At 36.0% G+C, this 18,221-nt stretch overlaps 1 protein-coding gene across 1 annotated transcript in view; it reads right to left on the bottom strand.

Moving 5' to 3' along the window:
* Positions 1–18,221, bottom strand: part of SLC30A9 (solute carrier family 30 member 9) — a 107,607-nt gene that overhangs the window by 31,228 nt on the left and 58,158 nt on the right. The window contains exons 8-9 of the mRNA XM_081303032.1: positions 16,952–17,019; positions 13,773–13,875 (exon numbers count right to left, since the gene is read on the bottom strand). Coding sequence (XP_081159158.1) covers positions 13,773–13,875; positions 16,952–17,019 — 171 coding nt within the window. The remainder of the gene's footprint in view (positions 1–13,772; positions 13,876–16,951; positions 17,020–18,221) is intronic.

Raw genomic sequence — 18,221 nt, 5'->3', positions numbered from 1 at the left:
TGTATACGTATAGTAAAAATTGTAACACATTCTGCTGTCGTTTATTTTTTAAAAATCAATAAAAAAATTTTAAAAACAAAACAAAAAATACAAAATAAAGCTGTGAATGTGGTTCAGTGGTCAAGTGCCACTGAGTTCAATCCCTAGTATCCTAAATAAATAGAAATATAGATCTCTTAAACTTGTACATTAAAATAGTGATGAACTCACCTTATGCTATGAATGTATATATACATGTATACATATGTATATAATACTTATGAAATATTTGATGAGGATTTAATCATTTTAAAATCCTTAATATTCAGATTGCGGGGGCTGGGGATGTGGCTCAAGCGGTAGCGCGCTCGCCTGGCATGCGTGCGGCCCAGGTTCGATCCTCAGCACCACATACCGCCGAGAACTAAAAAATAAATATTAAAAATTCTCTCTCTCTCTCTCTCTCCCCCCTCTCTTAAAAAAAGATTTAAAAAAATATTCAGATTGCATATGTAATAAAGACTGGGATATCAACAATAATTTTTTTTAATTTTGATTTTTTAGTTATCAAAGGACCTTTATTTTAGTTTATTTATTTTTATATGGTGCTGAGGATCGAACCCAGTGCCTCACACATGCTAGCAAATGCTCTACCACTGAGCCCAACCCCAGCACTCAATAACTATTTTATAAATCAAAATTTGTGCCACATATATTCATATAAAAATCAGACCTCATAGTTCATCCGTAATCCTGCTCTCCCTCAGAGGTAAGGTAGAATCACAGTTATGTTGGGTAAGTGTCATTCTAGACTTTTTCCTGCACATTTATCTTTCACACATACCCCACACTTGTTAATATATATATAACCAGTACAACACAGTACTAACATCTAGTGGCAAAGAAGCATCATCAGTGCTCACTGCTCCACAATCAAACCTTCCCTTTGACATCCTTCATTACCATACATGCAGCTGTTACATGCTGTCTTGGCAGATCTTTCTAGTTTTTGTTTTTTAAAAAATATTTTTAGTTGTAAATGGACACAAAAACCTTTATTTTTTTAATTTAGTTTTTTTATGTGGTGTTGGGGATCGAACCCAGTGCCTCATGCAAGCTAGGCAAGTGCTCTACCACTGAGCCATGACCCCAGCTCCTTTCTACTTGTTTTAGTGCATATGACCTGCTTACAAGACAAAGGAGTGTGTCTTCTTCTAAACACTTACTACACTGAAAACTCAAGTGTTCAATAAACTCATGTGAGTTAATATTAAATAATGTGCTGTATATTATTTAGCAGAAAAGCTTTCAAACTCTCAAATTGTGAAACTAAATCATCATTAGAGATAAAGGTCTAATTTAAAGCTGGAAGTGTTTTGTTGCTCAGAAGTAAAGAAAAAACACGGCATTAAAATACTGCAAATAATTAAATTTTTAGAAATGTTATTATAGATCTCAAAAGGAACAGTGTTCAAAAGGATATGAGAGATACAATATCCATCTACTGTATGAGGTCCAATTAAAATCTTTTTCATTGAAGCTTTTTGAAAACTCTAAGGCATACTCTTCACTTAGGAGTTCTTTTTTTAAAATATTTATTTTTTAGTTTTAGGTGGACACAATATCTTTATTTTATTTTTATGTAGTGCTGAGGATCAAACCCAGTGCTTCACGCATGCCAGGTGAGCGCTCTACCACTGAGCCACAACCCCAGCCCCTCAGGAGTTCTTAAAGCACTTAATACCACATGGTTTCAAACTTATTTTTTTCTTATTTTGTTTATTCCTTTACAAAAATTCATTTCTTTTTCTAGTTACAAAATTAATACATGCTCACTTTAAAGAAATTTAAGTAATACAGGAGATGGGATTATTTAAGAGTCTGTAGTACATTTCAGACACTTTCTCTCTCTCTCTCTCTACACAAACACACACACACACACACACACATTTATCTTTATCTCTATGTACATTTTTAAATTTATCCTTTTTTTTTTTTGTATTGGGGATTAAACCCTGGGATGATTTATCACTAAACTACATCCCCAGTCCTTTTATTTTGAGACAGAGTCTTGCTAAGTTGCTGAGGCTGGCCTTGAACTTTTGAGCCTCCTGCCTCAGTCCCCTGGGTTCCTGGGATTATAGGTGAGCATCCAGCTTCTATATTGCTTTTGTGAATATGTTTGTGCCCTATTGCAGAAAGGGGTGTTCATGCTTAAATATTTTATCGCAATTTACATGTCTTTTTGCACTTTGCTTTTCTAATATACTGATGGGTGGATGGGTAAAACAATTCAAAAAATCTGACAGACCATTTCAATAAACTCAACCCATCCATTTCTAAGCATCATCAACTATAAATATATGACCAAATCTATTTAATGTAATTCATATCTATTTCCTCATAAATGTTTTGAAACAAATCCCAAGCATCATACCATTTTGTCTTTAAATATTTTAGATGAATTTCTTTAAAAAGTAGGCCTTTTAGAAAATAAAAGCAGAAGATTATTTATCAAATTTCTAAAAATTAATACTAATTCTAATATTAGTTATAGAATTTCTACTCAGTAACATCATTTGTATATAAAAAAGTTTTATTTTTTAATCTATATTTTTAGGGGATACTGAGGACTGAACCCCAGGGTACTTTACCACTGATCTACATCCCCAGCTTTTTTTAAATTTTATTTTTATTTTTTTATTTTTTTATTGGTTGTTCAAAACATTACAAAGCTCATGACATATCATCTTTAATACATTTGATTCAAGTGAGTTATGAACTCCCATTTTTACCCCAAATACAAATTGCAGAATCACATCAGTTACACATTCACAATTTTTACATAATGCCATATTAGTGACTGTTGTATTCTGCTGCGTTTCCTATCCCCTACTATCCCCCCTCCCCTCCCATCTTCCCTCTCTACCTCATCTGCTGTTGTTCAATTCTCTCCCTTGTTCCCCCCCTTTCCCCTCACAACCTCTTATGTGTAATTTTGTGTAACATTGAGGGTCTCCTACCATTTCCATATGCTTTCCCTTCGCTCTCCCTTTCTCTCCCCCCACTTGTCTCTGTTTAATCTTTTCCTCATGCTCTTCCTCCCTGTTCTGTTCTTAGTTGCTCTCCTTATATCAAAGAAGACATTTGGCATTTGTTTTTTAAGGATTGGCTAGCTTCGCTTAGCATAATCTGTTCTAATGCCATCCATTTCCCTGCAAATTCTATGATTTTGTCATTTATTAGTGCTGCGTAATACTCCATTGTGTATAGATGCCACATTTTTTTTATCCATTCATCTACTGAAGGGCATCTAGGTTGGTTCCACAGTCTAGCTATTGTGAATTGTGCCGCTATGATCATTGATGTGGCAGTATCCCTATAGTACGCTCTTTTAAGATCCTCAGGGAATAGTCCGAGAAGGGCGATAGATGGGTCAAATGGTAGATCCATTCCCAGCTTTCCCAGGAATCTCCATACTGCTTTCCAAATTGGCCTCACCAATTTGCAGTCCCACCAGCAGTGTACAAGTGTACCCTTTTCCCCACATCCTCGCCAACACTTATTGTTGTTTGACTTCATAATGGCTGCCAATCTTACTGGAGTGGTTTTGATTTGCATTTCTCTGACTGCTAGAGATGGTGAGCATTTTTTCATGTACTTGTTGATTGATTGTATATCCTCCTCTGAGAAGTGTCTGTTCAGGTCCTTGGCCCATTTGTTGATTGGGTTATTTGTTATCTTATTGTTTAATTTTTTGAGTTCTTTGTATACTCTGGATATTAGGGCACTATCTGAAGTGTGAGGGGTAAAAATTTGTTCCCAGGATGTAGGCTCCCTATTTACCTCTCTCATTGTTTCTCTTGCTGAGAAAGAACTTTTTAGTTTAAGTAAGTCCCATCTGTTTATTCTTGTTATTAACTCTTGGGCTATGGGCGTCCTATTAAGGAATTTGGAGCCCGACCCCACAATATGTAGATCGGAGCCAACTTTTTTTTCTATCAGACGCAGAGTCTCTGATTTGATATCTAGGTCCTTGATCCATTTTGAGTTAACTTTTGTGCATGGCGAGAGAAAGGGATTCAATTGCATTTTGTTGCATATGGATTTCCAATTTTCCCAGCACCATTTGTTGAAGATGCTATCCTTCCTCCATTGCATGCTTTTAGCCCCTTTATCAAATATAAGAAAGTTGTACTTTTGTGGATTGGTTTCTGTGTCCTCTATTCTGTACCATTGGTCCACCTGCCTGTTTTGGTACTAGTACCATGCTGTTTTTGTTACTATTGCTCTGTAGTATAGTTTGAACTCTGGTATCGCTCTACCTCCAGATTCACACTTCCTGCTTAGAATTGCTTCTGCTATTCTGGGTCTATTGTTTTTCCATATGAATTTCATGATTGCTTTATCTATTTCTACAAGAAATGCCGTTGGGATTTTGATTGGCATCGCATTAAACCTGAAGAGAACTTTGGGTAATATCGCCATTTTGATGATGTTAGTTCTGCCTATCCATGAACAGGGTACATTTTTCCTTCTTCTAAGATCTTCTTCTCTCTCTCTCTTTAGGGTTCTGTAGTTTTCATTGTATAAATCTTTCACCTCTTTTGTTAGGTTGATTCCCAAGTATCTTATTTTCTTTGAGGATATTGTAAATGGAGTGGTTTTCCTCATTTCCATTTCAGAAGTTTTGTTGCTGATATACAGGAATGCCTTTGATTTATGCGTGTTGATTTTATATCCTGCCACTTTGCTGAATTCATTTATTAACTCTAGCAGTTTCTTTGTAGACCCTTTTGAGTCTGTTAAATATATTATCATGTCATCCGCAAATAGCGATAATTTAAGTTCTTTTCCTATTTTTATGCCTTTAATTTCTTTTGTCTGTCTAATTGCTCTAGCTAGTATTTCAAGAACTAAATTGAATAGAAGTGGTGATAGAGGGCATCCCTGTCTTGTTCCAGACTTTAGAGGGAATGCCTTCAGTTTTTCTCCATTTAGGATGATGCTAGCCTGAGGTTTAGCATATATAGCTTTTACCATGTTGAGGTAAGTTCCTGTTATACCTAGTTTTTCTAGTGTTTTGAACACAAAGGGATGCTGTACTTTGTCGAATGCTTTTTCTGCATCTATCGAGATGATCATATGGTTCTTGTCTTTAAGTCTATTGATGTGGTGGATTACATTTATTGATTTCCGTATATTGAACCAGCCTTGCATCCCAGGGATGAATCCTACTTGATCATGATGCACAATTTTTTTTGATATACTTTTGTATTCGATTCGCCAGGATTTTATTGAGAAGTTTTGCATCCAAGTTCATTAGAGATACTGGTCTGTAGTTTTCTTTCTTTGAAGTGTCTTTGTCTGGTTTCGAGATCAGGGTGATGTTGGCCTCATAGAATGAATTTGGAAGAACTCCTTCTTTTTCTATTTCTTGAAATAGCTTGAAAAGTATTGGTATTAATTCTTCTTTGAAGGTTTTGTAAAACTCCGCTGTATACCCATCCAGTCCAGGGCTTTTTTTGGTTGGTAGTCTTTTGATGGCTTCTTCTATTTCTTCTTTTGTTATTGGTCTGTTTAAATTGTGTGTGTCTTCCTGACTCAATCTGGGCAGATCGTATGACTTAAGAAATTTATCGATATCTTCATTATCTTCTATTTTATTGGAATATAGGGTTTCAAAATACTTTCTAATTATCTTCTGTATTTCTGTAGTGTCTGTTGTGATATTGCCTTTTTCATCCCGTATATTAGTAATTTGAGTTCTCTCTCTTCTTCTCTTCATTAGCATGGCTAAGGGCCTGTCGATCTTATTTATTTTTTCAAAGAACCAACTTTTAGTTTTTTCAATTTTTTCAATGGTTATGTTTCAATTTCATTGATTTCTGCTCTAATTTTAATTATTTCTTGTCTTCTACTACATTTGCTGTTGTTTTGCTCTTCCTTTTCTAGGTTTTTGAGGTGTAGTGTGAGTTCATTTATTTGTTGGTTTTTTTCTTTTTTTGAGGAAAGAACTCCAAGAAATGAATTTCCCTCTTAAAACTGCTTTCATTGTGTCCCATAGATTCCGGTATGTTGTGTCTGTATTGTCATTTGTCTCTAAGAATTTTTTTATCTCTTCCTTTATGTCTTCTGTAACCCATTGATCATTCAGTAACATATTGTTCATTTTCCAGGTGATGTAGGATTTTTCCTTCCTTCTTTTATCATTGATTTCCAGTTTCATTCCATTATAATCAGATATGTTGCATGGTATTATCTCCACACCTTTCTATTTACTGAGAGTCACCCTATGGCATAATATATGGTCTATCGTTGAGTAGGATCCATGTGCTGCTGAGAAGAATGTGTATCCACTTGATGATGGTTGATATATTCTATATATGTCGCTTAAGTCTAGGTTATTGATTGCGTTATTGAGTTTCATAGTTTCTTTGTTCAGCTTTAGAGAATCTGTCCAATGGCGAGAGTGGTGTGTTGAAGTCCCCCATAATTATTGTGTTGTGGTCTATTTGACTCTTGAACTTGAGGAGAGTTTGTTTTATGAACGTTGCAGCACCATTGTTTGGTGCATACAAGTTGATAATTGTTATGTCTTGATGGTGGATGGTTCCTTTTAACAGTATATAGTGTCCTTCTTTATCCCTTTTGATTAACTTAGGTTTGAAGTTGATTTTATTGGATATGAGTATGGCCACTCCTGCTTGCTTCCGAGGGCCATGTGAGTGGTATGATTTTTCCCAACCTTTCACCTTCAGCCTGTGTATGTCTTTTCCTATCATATGAGTCTCCTGAAGGCAGCATATTGTTGGATTTGTTTTTTTAATCCAGGTTACTAGCCTATGTCTCTTGATTGGTGAATTTCAGCCATTAACATTTAAGGTTACAATTGAAATATGGTTTGTACTTCCAGTCATGTTTATTTATTTATTTATTTTAGTTTGGCTAGTTTTTCCTCTTTGGTTATTTTTCTCCCCCTTTACTGAGATACCTCCCACTGTTAGTTTTGGGCACTATTTTCCATTCCTCTTCTTGTGGTATTTTGCTCAAAATGCTTTGCAGTGCTGGTTTTCTGGCTGCGAATTCTTTTAGCTTTTGTTTATCGTGAAAGATTTTAATTTCATTGTCAAATCTGAAGCTTAATTTTGCTGGATACAGTATTCTTGGTTGGAATCCATTATTTTTCAGAGTTTGAAATACGTTGTTCCAGGATCTTCTCGCTTTCAAAGTCTGTGATGAAAAATCAGTCGTTAACCTAATTGGTTTACCCCTGAATGTAATCTGCCTCCTTTCTCTCGTAGCTTTTAATATTCTCTCCTTGTTCTGTATGTTAGCTATCTTCATAATTATATGTCTTGGAGTTGGTCTATTATGGTTTTGGATGTTTGGGGTCCTGTAGGCTTCCAGGATTTGGCAATCCATTGCATCTTTCATCTCTGGGAAGTTTTCTAGGATTATTTCATTTAATAAGTTGTCCATTCTTTTGGTTTGAACCTCTGTGCCTTCTTCTATCCCAATGACTCTCAAATTTGGTTTTTTTTAATGAGAGCCCATATCTCTCGGATAGATTGCTCATGAGATTTAAGCATCTTTTCTGTGTTGACTATATTCTTTTCAAGTTGATAAAGTTTGTCTTCATTATCTGATGTTCTGACTTCTACTTGATCTAGTCTATTTGTAATATTCTCGTTAGAGTTTTTAATCTGGTTTATGGTTTCTTGCATTTCTAGGATTACTGTTTGGTTTTTTTTTTAAATCTCTATCTCCTGGTAAAGCTCGTTCTTTGCAGTTTGAATTTGTTTGTTTAGTTCGTTTTCAAAATATACTTTCAATGCTTGGACTTGCTATTTCATGTCTTCTCTAATATTCCGTTCCAGCTGAGTTAGGTATGCCTTGATTTCTTTCCCTGTCCATGTTTCTGATGCTTCTAGGTCCTCCTGTAGATTTAAGTTGTCCTGCATTGTTTGTAGTCCTTTTTTCCCTTGTTTTTTCATGTTGTTCACGTTACTTTCCAGCTCTGTTTGACTGTTTTGTAACTGCTTTCTTCTATACATTTATTTTGGCTTTGTATATCTCTCAACTCTCCTTTGTGGTGGGAGATTATGTCTAGAAATGTTGGGCTTTATTGTACTTTAAAGCTGATTCATTCAATTCATAAAAGGCTTCCAGGTTCTGTATGCATATAGTGATTTGTTGTTTGTTCTTAGGACTATATGTTTAGGTTAGGTGCTATGATGGTACAAGGGTTAGTATGTCTTGGCTACTTTAGAAGATTGCTCTACTGAAGGTGGATACTAACAGGCAATTGGATCAGGGTGTTGGTAGTAGCTAGGTATTTAGGAGCCCTATAGACAGCCTCGAGACATTCACCTATTTGCATTTAGACAATTACATGTAATGGAAGATGTAATGCTTGGGATGAAAGTTGGGGGGTAGGGGAATGAAGGTGCTCTTAAAAAGAAAGAAGGAGAGAGATAGATAGATTAGAGGAGAATGTTGAAAAGAACAATAAAACTTGAAACAGGAAAGAAAGAGAGAAGGAAAAGGGGAGAGAGGAACAGAGAGAGAAGAAGAAAAAAAATATTGAAGTCTTAGAAATCCATTTTCTTCTCTTCCAGTAGGTGGAGCTGTGCCCTCCGAGCGGAGCTTCTGCTCTCTACCTGCCCATAGCAATCCCTGTAAGGCGTCTCCTGGGAGTCTCTCAGACTTGTCAGTCCAGAGCCATTTCACTTCTCCGGCCCTTACTCCCCTTCCTCCTGTCAGCCAGCCAGCCAGGTCCTGTTCACCAGAAGCGGTTCCCCAGAGATCTAGTTACACTTGCAGCCCCACCGTGTGTCCCATTTAAGGCCCAATGCTGTAGTAAACTGGCGGCTAAGACCTTGGGAGTCACCGCTGGTGATATGGGGGGTTGGGGGTCGGGGATCCCCTCTGCTTCCCTACAGACACGACCCCTGAGAGGTCCATGAAGTTTCCTGGCTGCTTGTATCTGGATGGGGAGGGAGTCACACACCTGCTAGTGGATTCTGCTGGGAAGGAATTCCGTCGGCCGAACTCCAATGACGTCACCTCTCTGCTATAGCGGGCCCCAGGCTCCTTGCCAGAGTGTCCGAAGGGAGGGGTGGGACTGGTCCGTCCCCGATTGGCTTCAGTTCCCAGCTCGCTATTTCATGAAGGCTTGGCTAAAGACTTCTTCCTGCCAAGCTGTGTCTCGGAGGCTAGCGGGACCCAGTCACGTTTGCTGCTGGCGGACGGGCCGGCAGCCACGCCGCTGGTGCGCGAACTGTGGCTGGCGGATCTGGACCTCTGCGTCTCCTGGCAGGGATTCGATCGTCTGGGGCAATCTGTCACTTCAAAAAATCCTAGTAGCTCCCGGCCAGTCTTTCTTCAGTGTAATTTTGCTAGGAGATTCTCCGTTGGTAGAATCTAAGCGTTATCTATGCGTCTTTATGACCCCATCACTGGGGGGGGTATTGAAAACGCTGCCTCTCTACCCGCCGCCATGTTGGATCTCCCCAGCTTTTTTTTATTTCTTATATTAAGATGGGTCTTGCCAAGTTGCTGAGGCTGGCTCAAACTTGTGATCCTCCTGCTTCAGCCTCATGGGTTGCTGAGACTACAGGAGTGCACCATCATGCTTGGCATAAAAATTTTTATTTTTGAGAAAAAATTCACATGCAGTGAAATACACAAATTCTGAGTTTATAGTTTTTTGAGTTTTAACAAATGTACACAGCTTTGTAACATATTCCTATCGAGACAGAACCTTTCCATCATCCCCAAAAGTTCCCCTATGCTTCTTTTTAATCTTCCCCCACAAGAGAAGCAACCATTTAAAATAATTTAAATTAAAGTTCAAATTTTATCATAAGTACTCTTTTGTGTTCACCTTCTTTCAGTATTGAGATGCACAATGCTACCAAATAGATAAGTAGTTCATTCTTTTTTATTGCCAGATAATATTTTATTGACTGTTTATACCTATTGATGTTGATGGGCACTGGATTGACTCCAGTTTTCTGGGCATTATATGTAAGGCAGCTATAAACATTCTCATACAAGTCTTTTGTGGACATTCATTCCATTTCTCTTGAGTAAACACTTAGGAGTACAACTGCTGGGTCAACAGGAAAGGCATATATTTATAGGAGAATGCCAAACATTTCAACAGTGTACCATTTTACTTTCTACCAGCAATGTCTAAGAGATCTGGCTGCTCTCTATCTTCACTAACATCTGATTGACTGGCTTTCTAATTTTAGCCACTATAGTGGACGAACAGAGGGTCTTGCTGTGGTTTTAGTATATATTTCCTGGTGACTAAAAGTATTAGCACTTCCTCATGTATCTACTGACCACCATTCATGTATCTTTATTTGTGAAATACCTGTTCAAAACTTTAATCTTTAAAAAAATTGAGTTATCTTTTATTCCCAAGTTGTATAAGTTCTTTATCTTAGATACCAATTCTTTGTCAGATATGTTTTGTGACTAATTTTCTCCCAGTCTATGGCTTGCCTTTTTAGTTTCTTTCTTTTTTTCTTTCCACTTCAGTTTGTAAATGAACACAATATCTTTATTTATTTACTTTTATGTGGTGCTGAGGATCAAACCCAGTGCCTCACATGTACAAGGCAAGCACTCCATCATTGAGCTACAACCCTAGGCTGCCTTTTTAGTTTCTTAAGGGTATCTTTTAATAAGAAAAGGTTTTTAATTTTCATGAAGTTTAATTTGTAAAAAACTTTTATGGTATAGTTTATTCCGTATTTACAAAGTTTATGCTTACCCAAGAGTCTAGAAGATATTTTCTTAAGTTTTCTTCTAGAATCTTCAGTTTGGCTTTTATATTTGAGCCTATGACCCACCTCAGATTTGTACACAGTATGGGTCAAGGTTCCTTTTGTCCCCATATGGATATCTAAAATTTCTAGTAGTGTTTGTTAAAAAAGGGAAAAAATTTTTCCTTTCTTCAGTGAACTGCATTGGTACCTCCCTCAAAAGTCAGCTAGTGCTGGGCACAGTGGCACATACCTATAATCCCAGCAATTTAGGAAGCTGAGGTGGGAGGATCACAAGTTCAAGGCCAGCCTCAACAACTGAGCGAGGCCCTAAACAACTTAGGGAGACCCTGTCTCACAGTTTTAAAAACTGGGGGCAGGGGGTAGGAACAGTGCACCCCTGGGTTCAATCCCCAGTAATCTCCCCCACCAAAAGAAGTCAATGTAAATGTGAATCTGTTGGTAGAATCTCTACTCTGTTTTATTAGTCAATTTTTTCTGCCCCCTTCCCCTAGTAGTGGGTACTAAACCTATGAGTACTTTATCACTGAGCTATATCCCCAGCCCTTTTTTGAGACAAGAGTCTTGCTAAATTGCACAGGCTAGCCTATATTTGTGATCCTCCTGCCTGAGGCTCCCTGACTGCTGGAACAACAGGCCTGTGACACTGTGCATGGCTACTTGTCTGTCAATTCTTATGCCAATATTTCATTGTTCTAATTATTAAGCTTTATCTGACTTAAAGTCCTCTGAATTTCTTTTCAAGATTGCTTTACATATTCTAAATTATTTGAATTTCCAAATAAAATTTTAAAATTTATTCAGTTTGCCAATTTGTATAAAAAGCCTGTAGGGATTATAATTAGGATTACATTAAATCTGCAGATTACTTTAGGAAAATTTTACATATTAATCCCATGGCATCCAATCCATGTGAACATAGTATTATCTCACCATTTCTTTAAATCTTTTAAAATTTCTCCAAATTTATAATTTTCAGTATAAAGATTTTGTACATCTTTTATTAGATTTCTTATTTAGTATTTTGTGATACTACTAATGGAAATTTTTAAGAGTCGTATTTCTCTCATTGATTTTCTGGTAGTAGAAATGCATTGGTAGCTGCATATTAACCTTCTAAACTTACTGATAATAAATATTAAACCAACCTTACATTCCTGGAATTATAGTCACTAGATTATACTTATTTTTACAGAGTGTTAGATTTGACTGTATTTTAAAGATTTTTGAAGCATGTTCATGAGGGATCCTGGTCTCTCTATTTTTCTTTACTCTTGTAATGATTTTGTAAAGTTCTGCTTCATTAAAGGAGTTGAAAAGAATTTCCTTCTCCATTCCTGAAAATCTATGTACTATTATTTCTTCCTTAAAAGTTGATCAAGTTCTCTTGATACTATCCCATAGGTTACTATGGATTTCTTCATCTTTTCCAGTTTTCTCTCTCTGGTTTTAGAATGTTTTGTACTGTTACAAATTCAAGACTAATTGTTTTCTTTGCATTATCTAATCTGGTATTAATTCTATACAGTGAATTTTTTCTGACATTTTTCTTTTTAGCTCAAAAATCTTCATTCAGTTCTTTATCCATATCTTCCCTTTCTCTTCTCATTACATTCACACTTCTTTTCAATGCAAAAACATAGGTAATAACTGTTTAATACCCTTGTCTGCTAATTCTATCATCCATCAAATAGACTGTTTTACTCACTGACTTTTTTCCTGATTATGAGTCAAAGTTTCCTGCTCCTTGGACCATCTAGTAGTTTTCTTTTTTTTTAATTGTATGCTAAACACTGTGCATGTAATACTTCTTATACTGAATGTTAGGATTTCCCTATCTTCCTTAAAGAGTGTAGGGCTTTCTTCTGACAAGTTATTAAATTGTCTGCATATCAGTTTGATCTAGGGAGGTCTGTTAGGAAGGGTTCTATTAAAATAGCCTTTACAATTAAGGGTAATTTATCTCCACTATTATGGTAAGAGCCTTTTGTTGACCTGGGTATTAATGGGGACCCTCTTATCTCACCTCTCAGAACTTGAATGTATTTCAGTCCTGTGTGAGCTCTAGGACTTACTCAGCTTATTGCTGCTCCATGATGGTTTCTTACCCAGACTAATGTCTACACCTTACACATGTGTGAATTAACATTCAGCGAAGACTCAACTCAAGGAAATACCTATATAAGACTTCCACAGATTTTTGTCTTATTTAGTTCCTTCCTCTATTGAATTCTGCTTTGTAATGGAGCCATTTCAGATTCCCTGAACATTCATTTCTGTCTTCTTAACTCATGTGACTGTAATTTCCCACTATTTTATATCTTTACTCAAAAACTTAATTTACTGACTCTTAGAGTCATTAAGAACTCATTTAGACAACAAATATCTACTCAATGTAAGAATTTCTTCTAGGAAACCTGTAATCACTTCGTAACTGATAGCCATACTTCACATTCCATTGCTGGATGTTCTCAGAGCCCAATGATCTGCTTTAAAATATAATATGATAACCCTCTATATTATTGGGAAATTAATTCCAAGACAATTCAAGGATAATAAAATCCTTGGATGCTCAAATCCCTTATATAAAATAGTATAATTTGCATATAACTTACAAACATCCTCTCATTTAAAAAATCATTTCTATATTATTTATCATTTCTATATTACTTATCTTATGCCTAATACAGTGTAATGCTATGTATATAATTACCAAATTGTTTAGAGAATGACAAGGAAAAATGTCTATACATGTTCTGTACAGATACAATTTTTTTTTTTTAGTATTTTTGGTTGAATCTTAAGAGAAACCATGGGTATAGAACCCACAGATATAGAAAGCCAATTGTACTTAATCACTCAAAAGTAAAACAATTTTTCTTTTCTACCATAAACCAACTATAGGAATCACTGTTTTTAAATATATCAACTTTCACACTAAAGCTTAAAAATGTATTTTAAAATTAGTAAGAAAAAAGCTTTTATCCTCACCTGGTTACAAGTATCAGATAATGAGTGTATAGCTTCTGAAAACATACTTGCTGAACCCGTATAAATCCAGGCAAGGAATTTAAAGAAGCAGTTTAAACCATTGCTAGGGGAGAGAGAGAACAATTTATCATAGGTTTAGATTAAAAATTTTCACCAAAAGCTTATTTAATTGACTGAAGTCCATTAAAAGTAAATTTAAAAGAAATTATTACCATTCACATAACAAGAGTACAAATCTGAAAAATATAGTTTATGGTACCATTAAGTACTCACATAAAGAGGCACAATATATGTAAGCAATTACTTGAACGTATTTTGAGAATGTGAGAGAAAAGAGGGTATTCTGCATTTGGACAAGATGAAAAATAAAAGAGAATCTGCATTTGATATTGTCCAGGAAGCTAGCATTAAAGACAAGACTTTGGTAAGCCTCTGATGAGCAGGGAGATGCCAGAGTTGAGGACAAACCTAGATTATATAGCCTTGGGTCAAAAACTAGAAGACCCAAATGCTCAAATAAACAGGATTACTTCAGAGAAAACGAGGGGCTCAGATTCCAACAGTAATGACTAGCATGGCTGATCTCAGGCACTCTGCTTGTCACCTACCATGCTATATTACAACTCCATAATACAAATATTAACACCCACATTTTGTAAATAAGAAAATCATACACCTCCAATTATCCTTTCCCCTTCCCACTCTCCTTCACTTCAGATTTTTTTTTTTTTTTGCAATAGTGGGGGCTGAACACAAGAACACTCTACCACTGAACTAAATCACTAGGCCTTTTTATTTTAAGACAGGGTGTTGCTAAGTAGCCCAGGCTGACCTCAAACTTGTGAACCTCCTGCCTCAGTCTCCAAAGTAGCTGTGATTACAAGCAGAGGCCACCACACTGGGAAGATAACTTATTGGGAAAAAAAATCTAATTTATTTCTATGGTCTCAGTTTTCCTCACTTTATACTAAGTCTCTGGTTCACTACACAATGTCTCCTCTCTTCAACATCCTACTAGATTGTTCCTATCAATACTAGCAACTATTCCTTGTTATTAAAGTCCTAGAAATATTTTAGTACTTTCCTTAACCTCTATTTGCCACTTTTGATACTCCTGGCTTTCTTCCTACCCTGTGCCTCACTGTTCCTCTCTCCCTTGAAGGCTCTTTTTCCTCCACTTTTTTTTCCTTCCCTTTTCTATGTGAGGTGACTGATCTTAAGCCCATGGGGAATGAGCTGCCCCCAGACTTTTCTAAATCTATATTTCTTTACCGCTAATTCTTATGTGTCCAAAGACAGAGAACCAAAGACACACCTTTGTAGTGGAGGTTCCTCCACCTATTTCTTAAAAGTCAGCATTCTTCAAGGATTTTTCATGGAGGCTTTTCTTCACCCTATATGTACTATTCCCCATATGATCTCAAGTACTCCTATAGCTTTAATTATCATTTGAATAATTAAATACTAATGTGAATACTGATAATTTTTGACTCTAAATATCTAACCTAGTTCTCTCTCCTGAGCTTAGACCAATATACATTAACAATAATAATTATTAAGTATATTTTATGCACCAGGTACTATACTAACCAGGTTATAGATGTTATACATATTCCTCTATCAAGGAGAGCTATAATTACTATCACTATTTTACTAGCAAAAAGAACTAATCCAAGCTGGGGCTGTAGCTCAGTAGCAGAGCACTTGCCTAGCATGCGTGAGGTACTTCATTTGATCCTTAGCACCACATAAAAATAAATAAAACAAAACAACAACAACAAAACCCCATTCTGTCCATCTACAGCTACAAAAAAGAAAAAAAAAAGAACTAGTCCGATTGATCACCTACATCTGACCTACAGATACCTCAAACTAAAATATTTTCTCTGTCCATACTTTGCCCTCCTTCTAGCATTCTCTCAGTGAATGGAACAATATTTACTCAATGCCTAAAGAGAGAAACTTGGGTATCATCTTTGACCATATTTTTTAAGTACCCACTGAATCTGTCTGTGTCTCTCCATGTGTCCAATCATGACATCATCATCATCCCTTGTTCACATTATTGTAAATGCCTTGCTCTAGTTTAGTACCCCTGCAAATCTTAAAGAATCATGCATTGTATCTTTACATATCCAGGTCTTCTTATAGTTTCTGATACATATTTTTAAGAAATAAAAGAACTAATGAATTATACAATTAATGCTTTTACGTTGCTTAGGGCCTTGCTAAGTTGCTGAAGCTCGTCTGGAATCTTCAAGCCTCCTGTCTCAGCTTCCAGAATCAGTAGGTTTATGCCACTGTGTATGCGGCTGTGCCTGGCTATACAGCTTAAAATAGATTGATCAGCTGGGCGTGGTGGTGCATGCTTGCAATCTCAGCGACTTGGGAGGCTAAGACAGAAGGATCACAAGTTTGAGGCCTGCCTCAGCAGTGAGGACCTAAGCAACTTAGTGAGATCCTGTCTTAAAATAAAAAATAAAAAGGGCTGGGGAATGTATCTCAGTGATAGAAGTGCCCCTGAGTTAAATCCCCAGTATCAAAAAAAAAAAAAAAAAGTGATTAGCAAAATGAATAAAAGGTAAGCAATGTAACAGGAATCAAGAAGACAGACGGAAAAAGAAAAAAATCAATAATTATGTTCTTCCAGGTAAATGGGAGAAAACAAGCATGAATATATTCTTTAGTATCTGTAACCTAGGTTGGTTCAGTTATTCAAAAAATAAGCTTGGCCGATTTAACATTTTAAAAGAGATTCTACCAATTTCAGTGAAAATAAACAATTTCAGGTAGCAATGCAGATCTTAACAATATCAAAAGTACACAGAGCACAAGCATGAGTGCCTGCCTGTGGACTCCTACTCTTCCCCCACTGCTTTACTAACAATACAGGCTTATTCGATTCCTCCTAAAACAACATGAACCTCTAACTCTATAGCTCCCTACCAAGTAATAACTTTATATATTCAAGCATACACACATTAAAAAGAATATATTTCAAGTGCACCAAAATACTAACAATGATTATATTAAAGTCATGAAATTGTTGGAACGGATATTTTTCTACTTATTTAAATTTTTGTATATAAATATTATGATAAAAATTTTTAAATGAAAAACCAAAAAAAAAAAAAAAAGAATATATTTCTATTTTTACAAGTTTATTTTTCAGTACTTACATGCAAATGGCAACCATCACCACTTTTCCTGGTCCCTTAAAGAACACTGATGCTGTTCTGGAGCGTGGCTATAAAAACAAAAACAAAAACAAAACCTCTCCAAAATCTCCCACAAAAGCACTATAATACTCTGACACAGTAGAAAATTTGTCTTCCATCAAAACCTCTCAACAACTAGGCTTTACTTATTTCTTTTCCCTCAGAATTTCCTCTTAAAAAATGGGCAGAAGAAAATTAAAAATGCAGCTAGAAAAAGACCTTAAGTGTTTTCCCTGTAATTCATGTCATGCCTACTTCCAGAAAGGATCCAAATGGGCCACAAAGAAACTAGTAATAAAGTGATAAAAATATACTGAACTGAAATTCATATATTCTACAAATTTTGCATTTCTTAAGCAACTTAACTTTTCAAAAAGAAACAGCCAAAGCCAATGACTCTGCTGTTCTACTTCAACTTCTGACTGTTCTCTCAAGACAAAAGACCTTAACTGAAAATAGTGTGTTAAATTTCAGAACAAAGCAAAACAAACGAAACAAAGCAAGTAGGGAAACATTCAGGGGAACTATATTCTTTTTCTTTCTTTTTTTTTGCCTTTCTTTGAATATATACTTCCTTGTGTTTTCTCTCATACTTTTTCCTTCTCCTGGATTGTTATTACCTTCTTTTATTATTATTATTATTACCTACTTTTTGTTATTACCTACTTTTTTTTGTTATTACCTTCTTTTTCCACTGCAATCTCTCTTTATTCTCTTCCATGTCTAGCCAAGTGTCAGCCTTCCTTGATAATCAACACAGAAATACTCTACTATAAATTTATTATTGTACTTTACACCTTTATTAAAGTATTTTATGTTTTTCCTTCCACCATTTACTCAGGAAATACTTATTGTGCAACTACTCTATGCCTGGCACAGTTCCAGATGCTGGAACATGACAGTAAACAAGAAGGGAGTTCCTGCCTTCACAAATCTCATAGATCACAAATGCCTAACATCAAATAGTAATGAATATAATAAAGCAAATTAAAGAGAAGTAATATGGCAATGGGTGGGGAAGAGTTCAAGTAGTCAGGGAAAGAGGCTCAATTATGAGACGAGAAAGTCCAAAGACTGTAAAATAAATAAGCTTGGTTTGTACAAAGGACAAAAATAAGGCCACAGTGGCTGAAGCAAGAAAAATGGTAGGAACTGGGGCCAGAGAAACAGGAGCTATATCCCACAGGACTCTGCAGACTCCTTACTTACTTAGTTTGAATTTTATTCTAGT

Source organism: Spermophilus citellus (assembly GCF_964194105.1).
Source record: "Spermophilus citellus genome assembly, chromosome: 8".
Taxonomy (NCBI): Eukaryota; Metazoa; Chordata; class Mammalia; order Rodentia; family Sciuridae; genus Spermophilus; species Spermophilus citellus.
The sequence above is the reverse complement of the archived record's forward strand: the minus strand, read 5'-3'. Positions and strand labels throughout refer to the sequence as shown.